Source organism: Xiphias gladius, chromosome 5, assembly GCF_016859285.1.
Source record: "Xiphias gladius isolate SHS-SW01 ecotype Sanya breed wild chromosome 5, ASM1685928v1, whole genome shotgun sequence".
In the NCBI taxonomy this organism is placed as follows: Eukaryota; Metazoa; Chordata; class Actinopteri; order Istiophoriformes; family Xiphiidae; genus Xiphias; species Xiphias gladius.
This window is the reverse complement of record NC_053404.1, coordinates 15,840,614-15,863,875: the sequence shown is the minus strand read 5'-3', so window position 1 is coordinate 15,863,875 and position 23,262 is coordinate 15,840,614. Positions and strand designations below refer to the sequence as shown.

The window sequence follows — 23,262 nt, the reverse complement described above, 5'->3', positions numbered from 1 at the left end:
ACTCATGACTTTTACCCACGTTTCCCTCTTTGATGCGGTATAAGAATTCCTGGAACTTGCTAACAGATCTATGCACATGTCACTTTGAAACTAAGTTCCATAGTGGCTAAAAGGGAAGAGGTGCAGGAGTTTCATTATGTCTCAATCAAAACGGTGAAGAACTAGTAAAGATCTTGGTCTGGGAATGTCTGGGTCTCCAAAACATTATCCATGGCTGTGGGATAAGGTATTTTTACACTAACGAGTAGGTGAATTGTGCAGCCCCCAGACTTTGCAGCATCAAGGTTTACAAAATATTTACCTTGAAAGCAAGGGAACTGATCTTATACTGTCAGTGTGGTGGTGTATAGTCTGGGTCATATACTGTACTTCAGTTTTGTTTTCAATAAAAGTTTGTTTTGAACTTGGAGCCTGAGTAGTTTTCTTCAAACAAGGTAGTTGTGATTATTTGACTGTTTTCAAAGACAAAAACCAGGCTAATCAGGTTTGAACACCAGTTTATTCACATCTGCAATACATCGGCCTATCAAAGCACAAAGCAGTCAAGAAAAGACACAGAACTCCTAACCACTTTTAAGGAACGTAAAGAGGAGCTTCTCAATTTCTAAAAAATAATGCTGAACATATCAGCCATTTTTCTGTTAAGATTTTGTTTTTTCCTCTAAATTGTACTATACATTCACTTTTCAATGACGCCTTTTGCATTGAGGTAATGAGCAGAAAGAAAACACTGGAAAGACATTTAGAAATGAGGGTTAACCAGGAATAGGTTAGGGAGACAATGAAGAAATACTGGATCTAAACGACATAAACATGGAACATGGAACTGGGTAATAGTTAACATCTGATAAAAACTGATATGTTTTCCAAGCTGCAACCCAGATGCCAATAAGTTTCCTTGGTTGTGCCCTCCTGTCTGACAAGGACAGACAAGCGTTCGCAATAATAAGATTCAATAAAACAGTTACAAATGCAGCTTTTTTAGATGTCAAACTCAGTGCTAAAAAAAGTTTTCACAGTAACGTCACTGTTACACGTAAAAAGCAACACACAAAAGTAGCAAACAATGAACAGATTTGTTTTCAGCTGGTCACTCAGTCTTAACTGGACTTAAAAAGGACCCAGCCCCGTCCCAGGTTGGAATATTATAAACTTTTATCTGTGTCAGTTTTCATTGGTGCTGGTGTTATTTGGACTCCTCTTTGACATCACTTGCGACAAACTCAACTAGCTTGCAGTCTTTTTTGGCCACACATCCATAATAAGACCTCCTCCTTCTCAAAAGTCCATGAAGTGGTCTCTTTAGAAATGTGATGTGTATAGAAGCTGTGTGTGTGTGTGTGTGTGTATGTGTGGGTGTGGGTGTGTGTGGGTGTGGGCTCTGCTTCGGCCTGGAGCTTTGGGTCAAAAACCATACTAGAGAATGAAGGAGCTTAAAGTTACCGTGGAGGTCTTTACAAAATGTCCACCACCTCACGGTATACAGTTCACTGCCAGCAGAAGATAAGGCTTCATGCATTTGTCTAGAGTGTGAACATGGCTTCGGATGAGGCAGCAACATCCTGAAAACAAAAACGTCGGATGGGATGAAAAAAGGGAGGAGGGAAAGCCTAGATATTCTTTGGCTGAGGCGTGTCTTCTAGGAAAATTCAAACGCACAGAGCCCTGGGGCATCTGAGAGAAGAAAAGGACATTATAAATGAGACATTCTTGTATTATAACCTGTGGGAAATGTGGATTACGACAGAAGAAGAACATCACAGGAAATCACCTGCATCCTTTCTATATACACCAATAAGAAATAACATGCAGTTATATCACTGTAATTAAGCAAATCAAGGGAAGACAATTTGTGATAATCAGTCTAACCTGTCCTCGGTGAAGCCATCCATCTCCTCCTCATCCTCCAGCTCCATGTCCAGCTCATTGTCGAGACAATCTCGTCCATAGCCACTCAGGACACTGCAGATATGAAACATTTTTACATGATCAGACGTGTGTGCAACTCCTAACAAGAATCACATTTGTTGGTCCACTCCTTTCTGACATCTTTTGGTGACTCATCTATGAAGCACTTTTCAAAACCCAAGTTACAGAGTGCCTCAAATTATAAACTCATTACAATAAAAAGATAAAACCTACTCCAGTAACATAAGATAGAAGAAATAAAACTACTAGTTAAGTGTAAAAAAGAAATTGTTTAGTGTTGTGCCGTTTGCTGATCTTTAAAAACAAAATATCCCAGATGCAGAATCTGTGAACTAAAGGGATTGAGTGTTGCGGCTGCTGACCTGACAGAGCGACATGTGAAAAATACAATCCTCTTGAGCTTCTTGTTGTAGAAGAAGTAGTTGAAGGACCAGAGGCTCCCCTCTTCACCAAAAGGGTCGGAGTCCAGATCAGGGTTGTAGCTACGAACAAATTTATAGACATAAATGTAAAAAGGCTATACTGTACCCCAAAATGATTTTTAGTAGCATTAATTATCTGCTATATAACATTACACAAATGCATGTATTTGTACGGACACACTCCTACCTGTAAATGTCACAGCTCTGCAGGGTAATTTCCTGGTCAATGGCGCTCCACAGCTCCGGCCCCAGAGAGTTGAACTCCTCTCCAACAGCTGAGAACAAGCTGCTGTTTACTGCATTAGCCACCTGCAGAGAAATCCCATTCAAATCGTTACTTGACATAGCTCGTTTTTCCTTATTTCTACGTTAATCTGATATGGAAAATGTACACTCTGCTTCACAGCGAAGTCAGAGTCAGCTGTAGAGCAGCATACTGACCCAGTTGAGACTCGGTTCTCGGCTGAATTCGTGGGCCCGTGCCGCACTGAAGTCATAATCTGGTCTGAAGGACTCATTGAGCGTGGTGATGAGGTAGAAAAGAGTCTTCCTGCAACACTTATCACTCAGGGGGTTTTCCCCATCCTCGCTGCTCTTCCCCAGTCTGGACAAAAGGACCCAGAGGGAAATTTAACAAAACTACCATAAATAGTCGTATATGTCCATCATCTCCTTTGACCTTTTCAAAAATACAGATTTAAGTCTTAGTGCCAATATTCTTCTCAGATGTAAAAAACACTTGCACTATGTTTCCATCCTCCACAGTTTTGATTTGCTGTAGACTGCAGTACTCACTGTGAAGGGCTGGTGGCGCTGGTGGACTGAGGGGGAGAAAGAGCCTCCAGGATGTGTGGCTCCCCCTCCTGGCAGAACTGCTTGAACATATGTTTATCATCTCCTGCCATCTTGCAGGAGTAGCTCTCAATCCTGTGGGGTAGAAATGATGTAGCATTTTTTTAGTGATACATATTCATGTGTTAAATGAAATGCTTGGTTATAAACATAATGGTAGAGTCCAGCTGAGTTTTTAAATTTTAAACCTGAACTTTACTGCAAGATCTCTATAACCCATAACATTGTTTGACAAAATAGCCCATGTCTTTCCAATGGGAACCATATCTGCACAAACATCTGACTGCTAAAATTTGCAAAAATTTGCTGCGTGCTCGTTCATGCTTCTGGGTCAAAACAGCTCTGTGTACAGATATGCATGGGGAGCACACTGGTGTGCAGTTGTTTATCTTGCCCCCACCCACCAACCCTTCCAGAAGTTATGCAAGAGCAAAGGTTGTGCAACTTTAGATAGACTGACCACTAAGACCCTCTCTGCCCTTGCCAGTCTAATTATAGGTACACGGGGTGGCGGAGGAAACCACGGTGGAAATAACTGCCCTGGTTTTCCATCTACAAAACAGCTGACTCGCTGACAAAACACCCATGACAGGACAGACACCGGAGCTGAGTGAAGATTATGAACACTGAAATATGATTAAAAATAGCTACAACACAACTGTCATCATCTGTACTCAACTCTAACTGCCCTTTAACTGCTAACACTTTCTTACATATTAATTTTTTTTTGAATGCCTTTACTTATTAGTGTATTAACTATTTATGTACTGCTTTTTTGCACCAAACAAATGACCTCTACAAAGAGCACCAGCTGTATTGTTTCATTTAGTTTTATGTATTCTGTGTTACTTTTCTTAAGTGCAGTATAAAGTTGATTATCACTGTTTTTTGTTGTTTCATTTAATTTTTATGTGTGGTTAATTCAAAATTTCATCTGTAGAAAATAACATGAACCTTCTGGACGGTACAACTTTACTTAAAGCCTGCAGCTTGCAAGTCCTGCTGCTATGACGGGCCTCCTCACTAATCCACTAAGCAGCCTAAACACCAGCAGCCTTGCCAGCTCCTGCAGCACTCAGCTATTATGTAGCATTGTTATATCTGTTTATGTGTGCATATACATAAGCTCCAACAACACACTTCAAAATATCCACAGAGGGGTAAGAGAGGACACCGTGATGTGTGTCACTCTTGGTCACAACAGTACAGAAGCTCAGTTTCACCACCCACACTCCAGACCTTGCACTCAGACTGGGCTGCATAACTCCACAACCTACTGCCCTTTATGTAACCACACTGTTCACTGGAACTACAAGCCCTGCTGAAGACCTCAAATAACCTTACATAGTGTTTTACAGTTTGTTGGGACAAAATCATGAACTGTCAGTTATTAACTTTCAGCACAGGCCCCGAAAGTATGCTTTTTAGTTTAGCAGTCTGTTATCATGATATTGCGTAACATGCAGGTACTTGTGTACTACCGCTGTTTATGAGTCTGTGATCTCTAAACCAGCCACACATCTCATACTCTCTGTCCTTGTTTCATGACTTCATACCAGCAAAACTCCAGCAAAGTCAGGGGTTGCTCACCACTCCAATGGTTCTTATTTTGATGCAAACACAAGTGAGTCCAAGGTCTCACTGTTGTGCTGATGCTCCCATTGAGCCACTAAGTCTGCACTACTGAAATAGAAGCAGTAAAGCTGTCGGCACAAACGCACCTCAAGAGGTGATTTGAGCATGCATTACCCAAATGTACAAATACACAAGAACTAAAGGTGAAGATTGTGCAGCATCCAAGTACAGCATACCTTTGGAAAGTAAAAGCTCCAAAAAGACTTCAAAGACCCCCCTTTATTTCCTGTAGGGATGTTTCTAATGACTATTTTCATTATCTATGAATCTGCTGTTTATTTTCTTGGTTGATTGATTGTTTGTTCTACACATGTCACACACACACAAAAAAAACATTTCCTTGAGCCCTAGTTGATGTTTTCAAATTCCTTTTTTTCTGACCAACAGTTGTAAAAGATATTTAATTTACTGTAAGACAATGATGAACAGAAAGTCCTTACACTTGAGAAACTGGAACACATAAGTATTTGGCATTTTTGATGGAAAGGTTAACGATCAACTAAGATATTAACTATTACTATGGTGTGTACAGCTGTTCATATTGCAATACAAATTTAGACTATATGACCCCTTACCTGCCAAGGATGCGAGACTCTCCTGTTTCAACACACAGCCGGGAGCTGAGAGCTTCAAAGCTGGAGTTTTCCAACAGTTTCATTGCTGTCTGAAAAACAAAAAAGAGCAACATAGAGACAACGATAATTAACAGTCACATTAGGAGAATGAGCCTACTTTTACTCCCCTTATAGTGATTCCATACTGTCTAACTAAGAGGGAGAACAACTTTAATGGTACCAAACAGTTAGGTGTTATGACAAACTAATAAAACACTGGTGGAATGTAACTAATTATATTTACCCAAGTACAGACGTGGGGTACTTGTACTTTACTTGAGTATTTTTATTTTCACGCTAATTACGATTTTGGCATCCAAAACATATGAGGAGAATTTTTAAAATAGGAAGTATATACAAGTTACGCTGAAATGATTGGGCTAGTGACGGAAAAAATTGAAAAAAACACTTTCGTAATCATTTTAATCGTTTTCTAAGTAAAAATGCCAAACATTTCCTTGTTACCAGCTTCTCAAATGTGAGGATATTGCTTTACTTTGTAGTTATCTCAATTTATTTTTAATAATTTTGAGGTCTAGTCTATAGGTTGGGAAAAACTAGCATCGTTAAGGTGTTACTTTGGGCTGTGTAACGGTGATGGGTATTTTTCGTTTTCTATTTACATATTTTTTTTTACAAACAAATCAATCAATCGATTTATCGAGAAAATAACCAGCAGATTAATCCATACTGAAAACAACCATTAGTTGCAGTCCTACATAAAAGAGTTAAAATTACATCCACCCTAACCAATCTCGACAAAAAATGCTGCTTTTATACAAATGATGAAACAAAAAGTATAACAGTCACAGTAGCCATTTTTCTTGCATGAAGTACTTTTACTTTCGATACTTACAAAGTAATATTTTCAACGCAGGACTTCTACTTAAGTAAAGGATCAGAACGGTTCCTCCACCACTGCTTATAAACTCGGTAAATAAAATTATATTAATGATATTAACCGCCAATATATAAATAATTAGCACGACGGGGTTACAGCGCCCCCCTGAGGGCACATTTTAGATACAAACACAATTTCCTCTTTCTGTACACCACCGCCCCTCCCCCACCCTGTGCAATTCAAGTTGACAAATCGTCTTCCTGGTTCAGTTCGTCGATATTATACCACAATTTACTTACCGAGCAGTATTTTCAGCAGAGACGGAAAAGATCAGGTTCAAAAGTCTATCCACGGACTGTAGACACTGGTCTTCTTAACCTAACAGGTCACTCGGCGACGCAAAGGATTAACAAACCCCTCTTTATCGTGGACCAGCTACCGTTAGCCAAGTTAGCGGTTAGCTTGCTGACTATTTACAATCCTGTCTTCACTTCACAGCTGGGCAATTAATTTGCACTCGAGCTTAAGCATTTTACAAAAGCACTCGGTCGAGAAGGAATTATTCTGAGGCCTTTTAAATTCATAGAAAAGCTGCTCTTCCCGATCAAATGTGATGAGATTAAATCCAGAGACTGTTTGCGTCTGTCTGATTCTGTCTGCAGCGGCATCCCTTTTAACCTAATTTTACAAAGCAATTTGTATTAGCTAGATCAAGCCGCCTTTTTCTAAGCGACCCGATCAGAAAAGTAGCAACTAACGAGCTCCCGAGCCTGATAATATATCAAAAAGTGTTTCGTTATCTGCAAATCGTCGGTCACCTCAACGACGCACCTACTCTGTTCAAAACAACGGAATCTACTGTGCTGTGGAGCCCTGCCCCTTTTCACCTATATATTCTTGATTTATGTAAACGCCCACTAGTTATCATTGCCCTCTCGTGATTGGTTTTTTGCTCTGTCCATATAATAGACTACTAATGTGATTGGTTAAGACCCGCTCGGTCTGTCCCCAGGCTGGAGCTGTGTCAAATGTCTTTAGACGGAACTGCAAAAACAAGATACGCATTCAGTAAATTGTTCGGGTTTTGTCTAAAATATTTGTGTTCACCATTCAACTCTTAAATGCTTAGGCTCTGGAGCACTCACTTTAAACCTTCAAACGTACCGGCTTTTACGTGCAAATATTTAAAAGGACAAATTGTCTTGTTATGGTTTTTTTTTAACTTCTGTATAATCCAATGTTGTTCCTTCATCCGTTTTTCTATTTTTCTTTTTCGTTTTGAGATTTCACCTGTTGTTTTTCCCGTGTATGTTGTCTAAATGTATGTTTTACGTCTATCTTGAAACATTGCACTGAATGTAAGGAGATGTGCTTTTTTAGATCAGATTAATTCCATTATAGATAAAAGCCTATCATGCCCCCAAGCACATAGCAACAGCATAATAATGAAACAAAAAACGAAAGAATAGCACTATGGGGCCGGCTGAAAAATGTTGTGCTGATAAATCGTGAGTCATGGCGCCTTCGCCACGCGCTGTAAAAGAAAATAATAGTAAGAATTCCTTTGTTTCGTCGGCCCAGTGGCCTAATGGATAAGGCATCAGCCTCCGGAGCTGGGGATTGTGGGTTCAAGTCCCACCTGGGTCGCTCATCAAGGGGTCAACAACCTGGTTTATGATGCAGCAGAGTTAATTCACAGCAGTGACGTAAAATCGTTCCGATGTCTATATGCTGAAGTATGAATTAACATGCTGCATTATCCTCTTAACCCTAATACTTTCCATTTTCATAAAGCCCGACAGCTACAAATGTACACCTGAAGCAACATTACAAAAGAACCTTTTATTGACAGAAATACAAATTGCACATAGAAATCATCTGAGAGGATGCTAGTGTTGGTTCTGTCAGGTCTGTGTGATGTAGTCAGAAACATCCCCCAGGCCTGTGCACTCATTAGCCAGGTACTCCAGGATCACGTTACCGCCATTGTACAGGGGATTTTCTGGGTGAGCCAGCAGGGAGAGCAGGGTGTCATCCATCTGCAAAGCCTCACCTGTCTGAGCATGGCATAACCGCAGCTTCTGCAAACACAGAGGAGAGAGGCATGCTGTAAAGACTTATTCAAGAGATACACATAATATTTTGTTTTTTATTTTTAGGGTCAATAAAATTTTAAAATATGTATAAAATTCAACACAATATAAACAAATCTACATATAATTAAATATTGATTATGTATTACAATTTAATCATGCATATTTTGAATATTTAGGAAAAATTAGACTGTTAGTTAAGCAAAATATGTAATTCTTTTCTGAATATTTTGAGAAATTATCAGTTACTTTGTGGTGTAAATTTTGGAATGAATAAGTGTAATCAAAGGGTGATAAAAACTGAGAGACAATTTGAACATTTACTTGTGGATATTCCATATGAATCCTTCCAAAATTGGTTGGCTGGGCTCCTCTAAATTCATTTATTTAAATAAATTACTACCTAAATATAAGTAGTTTTACCAGATTGAGAAGAAATGGGACAATAGGGGAGAGATTTAAACTGATTTTGTGTAAGAGAGCAAAAGCTTCACTAAGTTAACACACTACAAACAAAAAGGAGAGGTGACAAACTGTGAAAAATAACCTTAATACCCAAAATGCAGTATATATTACAACATGGCCATTGTGAGATAACTAATCTTCAAATACAAAAACATCTACATGCAAAACATTTAACACTGGCTAACCCAACTTCCTGTTTTCTGTCACATGCTGTGGGCATGGAAGTGTTTGTATCTAACACCTGCATTTCACGTGTGCAAACAGAGTTTATATACGCATAGAAATAGAAATAAAAATAAACTGTGAACCTCACTGTGGAAAGTCCTTGTATTTTTCCCTTATTTTAGCTGGTGGAAATCATGAAGAAGAAGAGATAAGGACGTAAAATAAAGATGAAAGTATGGTGAGAGGTGGGGGAAGCAGATCAGTCAATTAGCTGTCGCTGTAAATGTGTTAATAGAATGTTTTGTGATTATCGGTAACTCTGCTCCTGCTAGCTGTTACCTTAGCTGTCAGTACATTATTGTTGTTCTTCAGGCTAGCTAGACAGGCTGCATAATCCACCACTTTTCCCACACTCCATTTGGAACAGAAGAACATGGGTTGGCTGGAGTATTTAGATTCTTTAGGGAGATAAACCTGAAAATAGGTTCTCTCCGTCTGGAAGGCCAAAAAAGGAGAGGAAGCAGTCAGCTGGACAAAATAGTCAGCATACAGAGAGGCACATTAGAGATAATATGAAAACTTTAATTATGTCAATATATAAAGCATTTTTCGAAATTAAATACAGAATAGCTAGGGTTATACCTGTGGCAGTCCCTTGTCTCCTGCAGCATGCAGTTTCAGTTTCATTAATGCTACCTTAGCTGCAGTTGCACTGTTCTTTGCGCCTCTACGTCCTTTACTTTTGGATCCATCCTTTGACTCTGCGTAGTCGCAAGAGAGAGACAGAAACACAATCCAAATATACAGAGGCTGAGTAACACAAACAGATGTACATTAGTTGTGACAAAGATGCCAGAATTTGTTTAATACTGATCCCATGTGGACAAAAAAGGAATGACAGAAGAAATTGTCACTGCAGCCATATTGTCAAGATACCAATTACAAGTGACTGTACTACACTGTAACTGACCCACAATCCTTTGGACCAGCTCTTTAGTGGCTGCCATTCGAGGCTTCTGGACCTCCAGCTTCTCACACTTGTGATCATCTTGATGACGATGGCTGTAAGTCAAGAAAAAAAATATTAAACCTTTCACTTTCAGTTCACCTGTTCTGTTGTAAATATAGTGATATAGATAATGATGGAACTACAATAACCCCTCAATTCTGAGACCATCTGTATGAAGTCCAAACAAGCACAGGAACCACAGTCTATGTCAACACTAATTATTTTGTTTGTTAAAAAAAGTTAATGAAAGAGAGAAAAAAAAGTTGTAAACCTACGCCAAACAGAAATGTTTCTCACACTGCGGACATATTACTGGCAACAACTCTTTTCCCTTGCAGTCTTCAAATGAGCATGGGTAACTTGTACTGCCACCAGTGGTCCTTGGTTCCCTTTTTACTGACTCCTTAAAACAGATCAAAGGAAATTAGAGGCAAAAACAACACAGCTAGTAACTTAGTATCAGGAGAGAAGGACAATGTATTTGCCCTAATCTTATCAAAGAAGAACATTAAACAGACGTCATCCACACGACGGCCTACCTCTGGACATGAGTGGGCCTCTCTGCTTCGGTGCTCAAGGCTGTAAGAGACAAAAGGATGCATATCTTTAATTAAAAATGACATAACATACGTACCTGGAACGGTCTGAGGTAAAAAGTACATTTAATCAATGAACTAAATTTACCGTACTTAAGTTCAGTTATGATGTGCTTTTCTTTAGTATTTCTATTTTATGCAACTTCATACTTTACATCCACTACATTTCAGAGAAAATTGCAGCACCTAACAATTATTTTCAGTCAAGCCAATTGTTTTTTTAACTAACTGTCTCATTTATAAAATGTCAGAAAATACCGAAAATGCCTGTTACAATATGCTAAATCTCAAAGTGACAAATGTCCTATTTTTATCGATCAACAGTTCTAAACCCAAAGATATTCGACTTACTTTCACAGAAGACAAAGACATATGGCTAATCATCACAAATGTGAAGCTCAAACTAGGTACTATTTGGCATTTTTGATATGAAAAATGGCTTAAAATAATCAGTTAATCAAACTAGTTGCCTTATTCCATATTTCCCTTTCTCCTCCACTGCCTTTACCTGTCACCAGTAGTTACTAGAGCCTGACTGATACTGAACTTTTGCTGTTGATACCGACATTAATATCTGAGTTTGAAAAATCTGATAATGATTTATAGCCCGATTATTCATTTCTGAACACAAACACATAACATGACCAAAAATTTCTGATAAGTCCTGCTTACATTTGGTTATTATAGATTTGTGACAAAGATACAGTATGTACTGAGTACAGATTTTGAATTTGAAAAACCTTTCAGTGCTCTTAAGTGGATATGTGATAATGACACCATTTCTAGTTTATCCCAAACATACCTTTGGCATTTTTTTTTATTGCTGTTCACTTTTTGGCTGTCATACAATATACACTTAGTTGGCAGTTTATTAGGTATACTTAGCTAAAACTAATGCAGTCCAATAAAACAGCCCTGCGATAAATCCTCTCTTCTTTTAAGTTATAACGTTCAGATTTTGTTGAAACTGTTTTAGAGATGTGTTTATTCAACTGTATGGTCATTTTGGAGGCTACAGTTTGTGGTGCTGTTTGATTGTATTGCACTATATGGACATATTCTTCTATTATTTTGTCCACCCCATTTATATCAATGAGGGTAGGCAGAATAACACAAACACCTCTTTGTATAATGCAATACAGTTCAACAGCAACTCAAACTACAGCCTCCAAAAAGGATCGCAAAGTTGAATCAACACCTCTCTAAAACAGTTTCAACACGAACTGAACATTATAACCTTCGTGAAGGGATGATTTATTGCAGGACTGATGTATTAGACTGCATTAGTTTCAGCAAGGTGTAAGTAATGAACTGCCAACTGAGCATATGCCAATGCCAATACCAATACATCTTTGAGGGGCAATCAAACAATAATATCAGCCATGCACATGTATCAATCAGGCTTCGGCAGATACTTCGCAGATAAAGAGTTTTAAAAGAAAGTATTGTGTTAAAAGACTTTCAAATTGAGTATTTCACTGTTACTAGGAGTTAAAGGTCTGAACATTTCCTTTAATTCTGGAAATTGCTTTACACTGGGAGATGGGGAAATCCTACCAGAAAACACCGCTGCAGGAATCACAGACAAATGGAAGGAAATCTGTAAGAAGGATGGAGAGAACAAATTCAACCAGGTAATTTTCAGAACAGGGATCGTTCAGCAACAAACTGCACACCTGAACGTCTGCGTATCCTGTCAGAACTGTTTATTGCAAGATTCACGCTAGTGGACTGAGGTCTGAGATGTAATTATGGCAGACATAAGTAGATACCGACTTTCTTCATCCACTGCAGCTGCTGTACAGTGAGCCTAACTGAATAAACTAGTCAATGAGGTTAATGTACTTTGTTGAAAAAAAAAAACCGACATCAACAGCCCAGTTAACAGGCTACCTAAGTCAGGAGCCAGACATGATTAGTGAACTGAACAGTGGTGTCAGCCAAAGAGTAGTCTGCGGCTAGCTAACCAAGCTAGCTGACGGGCTAACCATGCTAAAAAGACGCTGGCCGTGTTTTCTTACTAACAAATAACGGCAGAGTAATGTCACACTTGGATATATTTGTTTATTAGGTGAAGTTGAAGCAGACCTTTTAGATTGCAGGAATCGATCTGACAGTGTTTCCCAATATCTACTTCAGCCATTAGTTTGCCGTGAGTCTGCGGATGTCAACACGAACTTTGACCCCCAAAAGTAAAATCACGTGACTTACTTTTTTTTTTTTAAACTTTCACTACAACGAACTTATATTTTAATGTATGCAATAGAATTAACTGACTTTGACTGTATATATGGCATATGTATACATTTTTTGAAAATTTAAACTTGCTCTCCTTTCACTTTATTAACATTTACGATAAGACAGACTATAAGCATACATTTATAACAATAAAATAAAATAGACACATCCGTCATAATCCATCACAGGATTAATATAAAGTTTGTTGGTGTATTATTTTGAACGTAGTGAGGAGAGAAAAGAAATTTCTGTGTGAAAAGGGAGGCAGGGCGTCAGGTGTCAATACGTCACTCAGGTAATGATCGAAGGTGTGGTGAAAGGAACACTCACTGGTCGGTTTGGATGGAAAGCACGAAGCCGTCGAGCTGGAAAATCTGCCCGTAAAACACACCCGCCTGCAGAAACACTGTGGCAGGACGTCTGGCCTTTAGTCACCTGCGGAGTTCACTCCAAAAGCCGCCAAAAATGAGCAAAATCTCGAAATTATTCAAGGGGAGCTCCAGCGCGAGTTCGTCGAGCTCCTCAAGGTCCAAACACCACCGGCCGCGGGGAGGACCTTCACCCCAGGAGGCCATCCACAGACTGCGGGAAACAGAGGAAATGCTGACGAAGAAACAAGAGTACCTGGAGAAGAGGATAGAGCAAGAAATAACGATAGCCAAGAAGAATGGCACAAAAAACAAGAGGGGTTTGTTTTTTTTATTTTTTTATTTTATTTTACTAGTCTAGGAAAATCGGTGCAACTGTTTTCCGGAGCCGAGGGCATTCAGAAAATAGGCCTACAGGCCGTGTTATATTGAGCACTAGGGCCTAAAAGTGAATACTAAAGTGTGTTTAAGGCAAATATCAAATTAAAACTCCTTACAGTTATTAAAAGAGGTGGTTAAAGAGGTTTGATACACACTTCCCTACAAGATTATTGGCCTATAGGGATTGTTTTCGTTGTGATGGTGTCTTCTGGTGAGCCAATACAGTTTTGATTGCAGGAGCAAGTATAACAGGCTTGTAACAAGTGAGGAGACAAAAAAAAAAAACAGTTAAATTTTATTTAAACCTGAATGTCTCTTTTTTTTGTGCAAGAAACTCACTGTTCAGTGTGTTTTCTCGTGTCAAACCTGGAGGTGCTGCACTGCTCACTGAATCACCTCAGACTAGAAATAAACTTTGCGGTTTCATGGGAAGGAACCCTGCATCTTTTTGTTTGAGAACTCCCAAGACACTCCTCAACCAGAGGAGAGGTGTGAAAGAGTCGCAAACGATCGACCTCTGTAATTTTTCTGTATCAGCTGCTCTGCAGGCCCTGAAGAGGAAAAAGCGCTTGGAGCAGCAGCTCACCCAGATCGATGGCACGCTCTCCACCATCGAGTTTCAGAGAGAAGCTTTGGAGAACTCGCACTCCAACACAGAGGTCCTGAAGAATATGGGCTTTGCTGCCAAGGCCATGAAGCAGGTCCATGAGAACATGTAAGAACCCGGCTGTATAAGCAATAGAAGCACACATAAATTTTGTTAAAACTGCATCTTCTCACTTCAAACGTCTAAAATTGGTACATAGCACTACCGGTAACTTTGTGATAGGGGACCTAAAGATATGTGACAGCCATTATTTTAAGACATTTTGTATTATACTTTTGAATGGGAAAGCTACCAAGGGACCTTAGCAGAAATATATAAATTTTTATTCATAAAGGTCTAAGGAAAAAATCATCAAATCCAGACAAAATTTTATAGATTATGATGTTGTCTTAAGTCAACTACAATTATTTTTAATAGCAAACCTTACTCTACATCTTTGTGGTTTTTGACTGGACACATATCAATTTAATGTACATACATATTAGACTAAATGATTAATAAATGGAAGGGAATTTAATCATTGTGTCAATGAATAACTCTCAGCTGCAGCCCTAACCCTGATAAATGTTATGTTAAAATTCAATTCAAAGAAAAGGTTGTCCATACACCGAAACTAGCAAACTCCGACAAAAACTTTACCTGATGAATACCTTTTAATGTTTACTGTGATAAATTGATATCATTTACATTTAAAATACAATTTGGGGGGTTGTTTTAGGGGAACTCCTCATAACGTCAAATTTAAACTTGAGTATACAGTGATGTTTTTTTTTTTTTTCTAAACTCTTGCCATTTTATCTCTCCTCTCATTTGCAGGGACCTTGACAAGATAGATGATCTGATGCAGGATATCACAGAGCAACAGGACGTGGCTCAAGAGATCAGTGAGGCCATTTCCAGGCCTTTCGGCGAGACATTTGATGAGGTTGATACTTCTCCTACCTCCTCTGTCAAAATCAACTTTTATGGCACTCACACTCTCTCTCTCTGCCTTTTTATGTCATTTTTGTGAGGCCATTTTCTTTTTTTGACACAACACAGATTTGAAGATGTGCGGTGCTCTCTGTGTGTCGCCTTGCCAATCAATTTTTTGCTCTGTGTTTTCGTAGGACGAGCTGTTGGCAGAGCTGGCAGAGCTGGAACAGGAGGAGCTTGAGGACAGCATGAAGAGTATGGGCGGACTACCCAGTGTGCCCAGCTCCAAACTGCCGTCAGCACGGCCCAGTCAGCGTGCAAGTAAGTTCAACACTGCAAGGACCTAAAGCATTAAAGGAAAAATGTATTTTTTAATCACTACTGTATACATTTCAAAATTTACAACGCCCTTTCACAGTTTTACCAGAAAAAATACCTGTTTGAGTCTGAGAAATGACTCTCAGACTGATGGTACTTTCCAAGCAGCCAAAACTACAAGCAAGCGGCTGATACTTATGTTGAATTGTCATTTATCTGTTAAGAACACAGAATTGTTTAGTTTTTTCTTGTTTAATTTTTTTGTTTTACATTATTTGTTTTCATATTAAAAAGGCTGTTATTATAAAAAGATATGATCTATACACAAAGGCATTCACGTGTATACAAACACTTTTACCCACATATACTCATATAAATGAATTTAAAGTGGGCAAAATAAACAGAATTACATTAAATAGAAATAGTAGGGACTAGAAAGGGTAAAATAAAATAAAGAGAAAAAGAAAGCTTCCTAAAGGTATTTTTGTTTGCATATCAGTAAAAACTTAATGGTTTTTGACTGTTGATCATAAAATCAACAATTTGAAGACATTAGTTTAGGCTTGAATAACTTAGGATTGACAGCGACATTGGAGGGGTGACAGAAAATGAGAGGAGAGAGATGGAAAACGACATACAACAAATGTCCCTGGTTGATGGTCGGCACCTTAACCCTTAACATATTTTAAGATGAATTATTAATCCGTTAATGGGGGAAATAATCATTACTGCTAGCAATAACAAAATTGGTCCTTAGCTGCAGCCTTAACCCTGATGACTGTTCCATTATAATTTGACAGCATTAATTTTTAACTGTTTACTTCTTTTTACAGCAACCAAGAAAAGGGTTGAAGATGATGACGACATGCGTATGCTGGCATCATGGGCAACTTAAGTACATTAAGGAAGCCTTATACTCACTGAAAGTGATATAAATGTTTTGTTTTTTTTTTTTTTTTAAGGTAACAATGAAGCACATTATATTATTTTAAAAACAACCTCTTTGTTTATAATCTTATCATGCTACTAAACATGTTATATTTGTCAGGAGATCAAAAATTTTAAGTGAAGGAATCAACAAAATGTTATTTAAAATAAGCTTTTCTTTTCTTTACTGCTTCCTTACCTTTTTATTTTTATTCGTACCTAACCTCAGAATCTACTGCTTATACAAGCCTAATGAAGACAGAAAGAGGACTGTGATGTTTTTAACACAATGAGCGAAATGATTTATTGTATGTCAGACTGCTGTAAATAAACTTAGACATTATATTAACATTGTAAATGTATTGCTTTTCAGTGTTCAAAAATAAAATCACTCCCCTAATCGTATCGCCTAATATCTGCTATTATCTCAGAGTATTTATCTGCTGTTCAGCTTTACCATGTGGCTGCACTGCCAGTCGAAGAGTTGCAGAGGGACCACTGCAGTTCATTGTCACGAGTACCATTGATATGGTTAAATATGGGCTATCTAAGTCCCAAATGCTGAAAACGCGAGTTACTGTTAGTATCATTTCCGTTTTTATTCACGATACTAACTTTTACTTTGCTACGGCTGTGTATTTCTACTGCTGCATCCGGTTTGCCATCTATTTTGAAAGATGTGACCGGAAGGTACCGTCTTTACACTCCAGTTAGCTTGTCACTTCTTCAAGAGGAAGTCCTGTTACGGCGAAGTAGCCACCCAAAGACCAGAATATTCCTGAAACCGACAAATATCTGCAATAAAAAACATTATGGAAGCGAACAGACCACCTCAAACATCGGGTAAGCCGGTAACATTATTAACTTTTTAATTTTTTCTAAGTTTGGAGTTGACAAACAAAATGGCTAGTTTCTGTGGCTATTAAATTTAGCGTCAAGTTAGCAGACAGTTTCCAGGTTATACATTTTCCTCTAAAAATGAGTTTGGCACGTTTCACACGTAGTAGGTAACGTCAGAAAATGTTAGGAAAACGTAGTGTACTTTCAGGTTCATCTCGCGTTGTTATTAACCAAGTATTACGACTTTGTGCTCGTTAATAACAGCAAGAGGCTATGGTTTCTTTATGGCTTGTGAATTTCACCCAGGGATCAGTAAAGTCTTATCTTAGTCTGAAATTATACATCATAGTTTAACGGTTGATTATAATTAGTCATCTTAAGCTGTCGAGTACAAAGTAGAATATTTGCCTGTGAACTGTAGCAAAGAAGTATAAAGTAGCAGAAAATTGAACTATTTAAATACGAGTACCTAAAAATTGTACTTAAGTACAGTACTTGAGTAAAATGTACTTGGTTACTTTCGCCTAGTTTTTATTATTTGTTTTATTGTAAAGGCACCAATTGTGTTTTCAGAAGAATACAATTTAAATAATTTTTAAATATAAATTTTAATAAACTTTCACAACATAAAACATATAACAAAAATACCAAATATGGACAATAAATGTATAATATTTTTTAAAACAATCATAGGCGTATTTGTTTGTTTTTTTGTCCTTGAGGTAGAACTCTAATGAGTGGTCAATTAATTGATTAGTTCATCGACAGAAATTTAATTAATCTGTAAATAGTTTGATAAGAACTAATTGGTTGTAGTCATTTCTCAAGTAAAATTGCCAGATGTAGGTTCTCAAGTTTGAGATCTGATGTTATATTTGTCATGTTTGACCATAAATTGAATGTAATTTGGTTTTGGACTGATGGTTGAATTAAACAAGCAATTTGAACACATCGCCTTGAGCTGTGGGACATTTATCACAGGCATTTTCCTCTTTCCTCAATGACACTTTATAGACAAAACAACTAATTTATTAACTGATAATCTGCAGATTAATAGATCATGCATATATGCGTTAGTTGAAGATCTGTGGGGACACAGTTTCAATACTATGTGTACTGATGAAACAGTACAGTGAATTTTAAGGCTGAAAAAAAGGTACAGGACACATTAAAGGTGTAAAGCTGAAACCATTAGTCAATAAATAAATTGGTTGCTTGTCAGAAAATTAATCGGCAATATTTTGATAATTGTTTAAATGACTTTTTTAAGCAAGAATTACAAAAAATGAATTGGTTTCAGCTTCACAAATGTAAATATTTGCTGGTCCTCTTAATTTTCTAAGCTTTTCAATGATAGTAAAGTTAATATCATTGTCTTTGGACAAAATGAATATGTGCTTTGGGAAATTGCAATGGGCATTTATCACTATTTCCTGACATTTTTCACTCCAAACAAGAGTCATCAGATGATAATGAAAATAATCATTAGTTTCGGCCCTTAAATGGTTTATAAATGCTTGTTAAACCTGAGTGACATTTTACTACATCCCCTCCCAACACTGACTCTTTTCAATTCAGTGACCACAGATGGAGATGCCACTGGACCAGGAGAGGAAGCAAGAAAGACAGTAGCTGCAGCCAAAGCAGCCAACCACCTGTCTGAAGTTCGTCTGGTGGTGCTGGGCTGGAGGTGGCCGGGGAAGAGCCTGACAGGCAACACTATCATAGGCCGAGAGGAATTTCACTTGGAGAGAGCGGCTGAGTTCTGTGTGAAGAGGCAGACAGAGGTGCAGGGGCGGCAGGTGATTGTGGTGGACACTCCGGGATGGTTCTCCGCCCAGGATACACCACCCTCCTATAAGAAGGAGCTAATGAGAGGAGCAATTCTTTCACCTCCAGGTCCACACGCCTTCCTGCTAGTCATCCCAGTGGGCATGTTCACAGAGGTGGACCGTTCGCGCGTCGAGGAGCATGTGAGCCTCTTTGGGGAGCGTGTGTGGAAGCATACAATTGTGGTTTTCACCTGGGCGGAGGTGTTGAGGAACATTTCAATCGAGAGGTACATTTGCAGGGAGGGCAAGGAGCTGAAGTGGGTACTGGAAAAGTGTAAGCGAAGGTACTTTGTCATAAATAACTGCATATTTGGGGAGCATCCTCAGGTAAACCGTTTGATGGAGAGGGTGGAGAAGATGGTGGCAGAGGAAGGGGGCTACTACAAACCAGAAGAGGTGGAGAAAGAGAAGAAACCTATGGATGAGAATCAGAACCCAGCCAGAGAGGTACGGGAGCTGGGGGCACGACCCAAACAGAACTCTGGACTGGATTTGTCCAAAGCCAAATAGGTGGATCCGCTTTTGCAGTGAGTGATGTGTTTATCTTGTTCTGTCTTATCTTTAATTTTCAAATGTTTTTTGAAGCGCATTTCTGTCTGTTAAAGACCCCATGAAATGAACACAAGATTTCCGGGAAAACAGAATCTTTCGTGGTGACCTCATCTTGCTCAAGTAAAATACTCCAATATCAATATTTTTAAGAAATCTGTGAAATTCCTATTTCATTGAACAGTGATTCATCAGTATGTTGCGTAAGTCCCTACACAACATCCTGTTTCAACAGAAAATAGAACACCTTAAACCTACGATAACTGATTTTTTTAAGCTACTCAGGGGCAGCATAAAAAAAGCTTTGAAAACAACACTGACATATAACCACCTTTTAAGTTGATGTGGCTAAATTGTTAGCAAACAGTTGCTTATTTATACATCCAGAAGTTATGGAGCAACATTAGCATTTTATTTGGAGTCGTATTTCTGGCCACCTGGTGAAGATAAGTCCAATATTCACCTTCCTTTTTGCTCTGTTTTCAGTCCCTATAGTTTACAGTGGGTTTTTAGAGTTTTTCTAATCCAACAGCTGCCTGCTGCTGAAAAACAACACTATGAAAGCTGTGAGAGTGAACCAAAACAGTAAAGCTGTGGGCCATTAAAACCAAAACAATGCTAACTAAAAGATGTAAAAACAGAGTCAGATGGTAATTCTCTGTGGGTTTGTTGCTACGATTGACCCCTTTCACATTACAAGTAATCTAATGTTATTATAAAAATATTGATTATGGGTGCTTTAGGGAAGTAAATATGTCATTTCATGGGGCTTAACCTTCCTTAACACTATCGCCACTTTTTGCCGGGCTGGTATGCATAGTGCATCATGCATCTCAACACGTTTCCTAAGATTGCTCTTGCACCCTCACTCAGTCAGCTTGTCTTTTCCTCCTTTAGTCTCTGAAACAACCCTAAGAAAGACACACCTAGAAACAAAACAAAGTATCATCCTTCCCTTTGTAACATCACTACATTAGTAGTGACATTACAATATTTTAGCTAAATGCATGTGTATCAATCTTGTGTATTTGGCTAGTGGAGCCCTATTAATAATGCACTGTGTGTCCAATTGTAGATTATCCAGGCACTCTTGGCTGACGGACCCTCTAAACCATGAATAACGGAGCCTCTGCTTTATTGTTCTGATGGCAAAACTGGTTATTTGACGAGAAAGAAAATGGTAATTAACTGAAATGTTACTGAATGTACAAACCAATGTGATTTATTGTATTTATTTTTTAATCAGACATGTAACTGTGTGTTTTAGTGATGTGCATTCTTTATGATGCAGTATCCTCTCACTGTGATGATATGGGTGGCCTTTTCAACATAAATGCCCTTTTCTCATGCTGCCCAACGATTTATACTCCAGTTTTAACATGTAATGATAATTTTTTGTTAGTGTAGAGGATATTTGTCGGTTTTTAATAGTGTCTTTAAGGTTGTCTGATTGGACAGATTGAATTTAAATCTAAAACAAGGAAGCTCAAGCTCTTATATTCAGTAGGTAACAGATATCATTTTAAAATCCAGTGTGTACACTCCGTGGTCATGGCGGACACCGATGGCAGAACTGCACTACTAAATTGTTACCATAATATTCTGTTGATGATTGTTGAGGGATTTGCTTTTATAACGATTCCCATTTGTTGTGACCAAACTGTAAATGCTTACGTCATGCTGCAATGCACAGTTATAAAGCACTTGAGCAGTTATTGATTTTTGTCTGTTTCTCTAAAGCAGTGACTTTTTGGCCTTTGAACGGACCCTTTAGGTGTTTATATAACTTTGTGGCAGAGGGATATGTTTGAGGCAAAGATGCTCTACCGTGGCCCTCAACATAGAAGCACTCCATTTTCATTAAATCTGGAAAATTCAGGTTGAAAGTCAGAACAGAAGTGCTAGGAAGATGAATTAGTTACAAGTTTCATAGATAAGCGCATCCTGACTACCTTTCTACAGCTTAAAATAGGTAGTGTGTTTCTTGAGGTCTCTACAGAAGCAGGGTTCACCGTCCGCATGATGAATGTGTTTGTGGCAGCTATTTTTACAGGAAATGAGGTTTCCAGAGGGCACATAATGAAGAGAGTCTAACATTTCCATCCAGGAAATGCTAGAAAGCTAGTATACAAAGACAGTGGCATTGTGTTGACTTCCTTTACTTAACCAGCCCTTTGAACTGCTTGCTCAAGTGCCGCGCTAAAATTTACCGTTACTAGTTGCCACCTCCACCAAGTTGGCTGGTGAATTAAAGCTCTTGCTTGTAGAAAAACTGATTTAGTCTGTGGCTTCAAGCAGGCTTTGCAAGCAGTATGCCAGACTCTCAAACTCTTTGTTTGTTGTTATACAATAATTGGATATTGGGCACCATCAGGTCTGCATATCTACATAGCTAATAAACCTGAGAGCTAGGTCAAATACTGCAATAATCTACAGGGCTGGTGCAACTTTTAGTACTCCTTTGTAGGCAGCCAGCTATGCCAAGTTTAGCAACTTTTCACTCTTCCTGATAGGGTAGAGGCAGCTGCTCTGGACAGACACTCCAGTGTTGCACGAGGAGTTGTATAGCTTTTTTTTTTTTTTTTTTATACGCCTCTGTGAGCTTTACTGGGACTGATTCCTAACCTCAACCACCACAAGAATCAAGCAGTCATATACCATCATTGGGGGGACCCAGTTTAAGGAAATGTACTGTAACGATGGTGATATACTGTAATTAAACACGGTTGCGTGATCCGGTTGGATCATTCCAGTCCTGCCTCTTGTTGGGCGTTAAACCAGCATGTGTGTCTGTGTATGTGGGGCCCTTATAGTAGCAGCCCAGCTGCACAAAGCATAAGCAGGTGCACACAATACCGAATCCTTGCCTTGCATATCCTTCTACCACAGATCAGTTCACATATACCTGTGGTTACCAGTATAACTGCCAATATTAACCAGTTCTACTCCTTAAGATTCAGAGGACTGCTATTTTTAGTTTAACCTGGGTGTATATCAGGCACTGATAGAGGGGCTATGAGTTCCACAGACCCTGGTTGGAAAATCTTTGCCTTAAGTCCTTTGTTCTTTTTATGATACAGATCAGTTCTCCCTCTTGGCGCTCAGGATCTAGATCTGCTGGACTTTCTTTTCCTCTGGGACACTTGGTGAATGCAATTACCAGGGTGGTCAGATAGAAAACCAGCAAGGTGCTGAGAGCCAAGATTTACAAGAACTGACTTGACTTGCATTCGTTGATCATTCGATTCTCCTCTTGAAGCATTAACTTCCATATATGTATCTATATAAATATTATTACTTTTAAAAGCCTCATTTTCGCCTCTGTGAGCTTTACTGGGACTGATTCCTAACCTCAACCACCACAAGAATCAAGCAGTCATATACCATCATTGGGGGACCCAGTTTAAGGAAATGTACTGTAACGATGGTGATATACTGTAATTAAACACGGTTGCGTGATCCGGTTGGATCATTCCAGTCCTGCCTCTTGTTGGGCGTTAAACCAGCATGTGTGTCTGTGTATGTGGGGCCCTTATAGTAGCAGCCCAGCTGCACAAAGCATAAGCAGGTGCACACAATACCGAATCCTTGCCTTGCATATCCTTCTACCACAGATCAGTTCACATATACCTGTGGTTACCAGTATAACTGCCAATATTAACCAGT

The 23,262-nt window shown here is 38.7% G+C and overlaps 4 protein-coding genes and 1 non-coding gene across 5 annotated transcripts; 3 read left to right on the top strand and 2 right to left on the bottom strand.

Moving 5' to 3' along the window:
• Window positions 1–480: 480 nt before the first annotated feature.
• maf1b (MAF1 homolog, negative regulator of RNA polymerase III b) lies at window positions 481–7,147 on the bottom strand. The gene is made up of 8 exons (XM_040126633.1): window positions 6,593–7,147; window positions 5,414–5,502; window positions 3,147–3,278; window positions 2,793–2,955; window positions 2,539–2,660; window positions 2,292–2,411; window positions 1,870–1,962; window positions 481–1,674 (listed from the first exon to the last, which is right to left on the bottom strand). Exons 2-8 carry the CDS (start codon window positions 5,494–5,496, stop codon window positions 1,650–1,652), a joined length of 738 nt encoding a protein of 245 aa, XP_039982567.1. The 5' UTR covers window positions 5,497–5,502; window positions 6,593–7,147; the 3' UTR covers window positions 481–1,649.
• Window positions 7,148–7,867: 720 nt separating this feature from the next.
• On the top strand, window positions 7,868–7,940 carry trnar-ccg. Its single transcript has one exon. It is a non-coding gene; the product is annotated as a tRNA-Arg (tRNA).
• A 180-nt stretch (window positions 7,941–8,120) lies between these two features.
• zfand1 (zinc finger, AN1-type domain 1) lies at window positions 8,121–12,820 on the bottom strand. Its single transcript, XM_040127175.1, has 8 exons — window positions 12,710–12,820; window positions 12,179–12,221; window positions 10,565–10,604; window positions 10,301–10,428; window positions 9,987–10,078; window positions 9,659–9,777; window positions 9,356–9,511; window positions 8,121–8,374 (listed from the first exon to the last, which is right to left on the bottom strand). The coding sequence occupies exons 1-8, from the start codon at window positions 12,762–12,764 to the stop codon at window positions 8,198–8,200; spliced, it is 810 nt and encodes a 269-aa protein (XP_039983109.1). The 5' UTR covers window positions 12,765–12,820; the 3' UTR covers window positions 8,121–8,197.
• A 314-nt stretch (window positions 12,821–13,134) lies between these two features.
• chmp4c (charged multivesicular body protein 4C) lies at window positions 13,135–16,408 on the top strand. The gene is made up of 5 exons (XM_040127152.1): window positions 13,135–13,547; window positions 14,146–14,323; window positions 15,032–15,140; window positions 15,325–15,451; window positions 16,282–16,408. Exons 1-5 carry the CDS (start codon window positions 13,325–13,327, stop codon window positions 16,341–16,343), a joined length of 699 nt encoding a protein of 232 aa, XP_039983086.1. The 5' UTR covers window positions 13,135–13,324; the 3' UTR covers window positions 16,344–16,408.
• Window positions 16,409–17,100: 692 nt separating this feature from the next.
• Window positions 17,101–22,090, top strand: LOC120789574 (GTPase IMAP family member 9). The gene is made up of 3 exons (XM_040126333.1): window positions 17,101–17,218; window positions 18,794–19,574; window positions 20,672–22,090. Exons 1-2 carry the CDS (start codon window positions 17,188–17,190, stop codon window positions 19,555–19,557), a joined length of 795 nt encoding a protein of 264 aa, XP_039982267.1. The 5' UTR covers window positions 17,101–17,187; the 3' UTR covers window positions 19,558–19,574; window positions 20,672–22,090.
• Window positions 22,091–23,262: the final 1,172 nt, after the last annotated feature.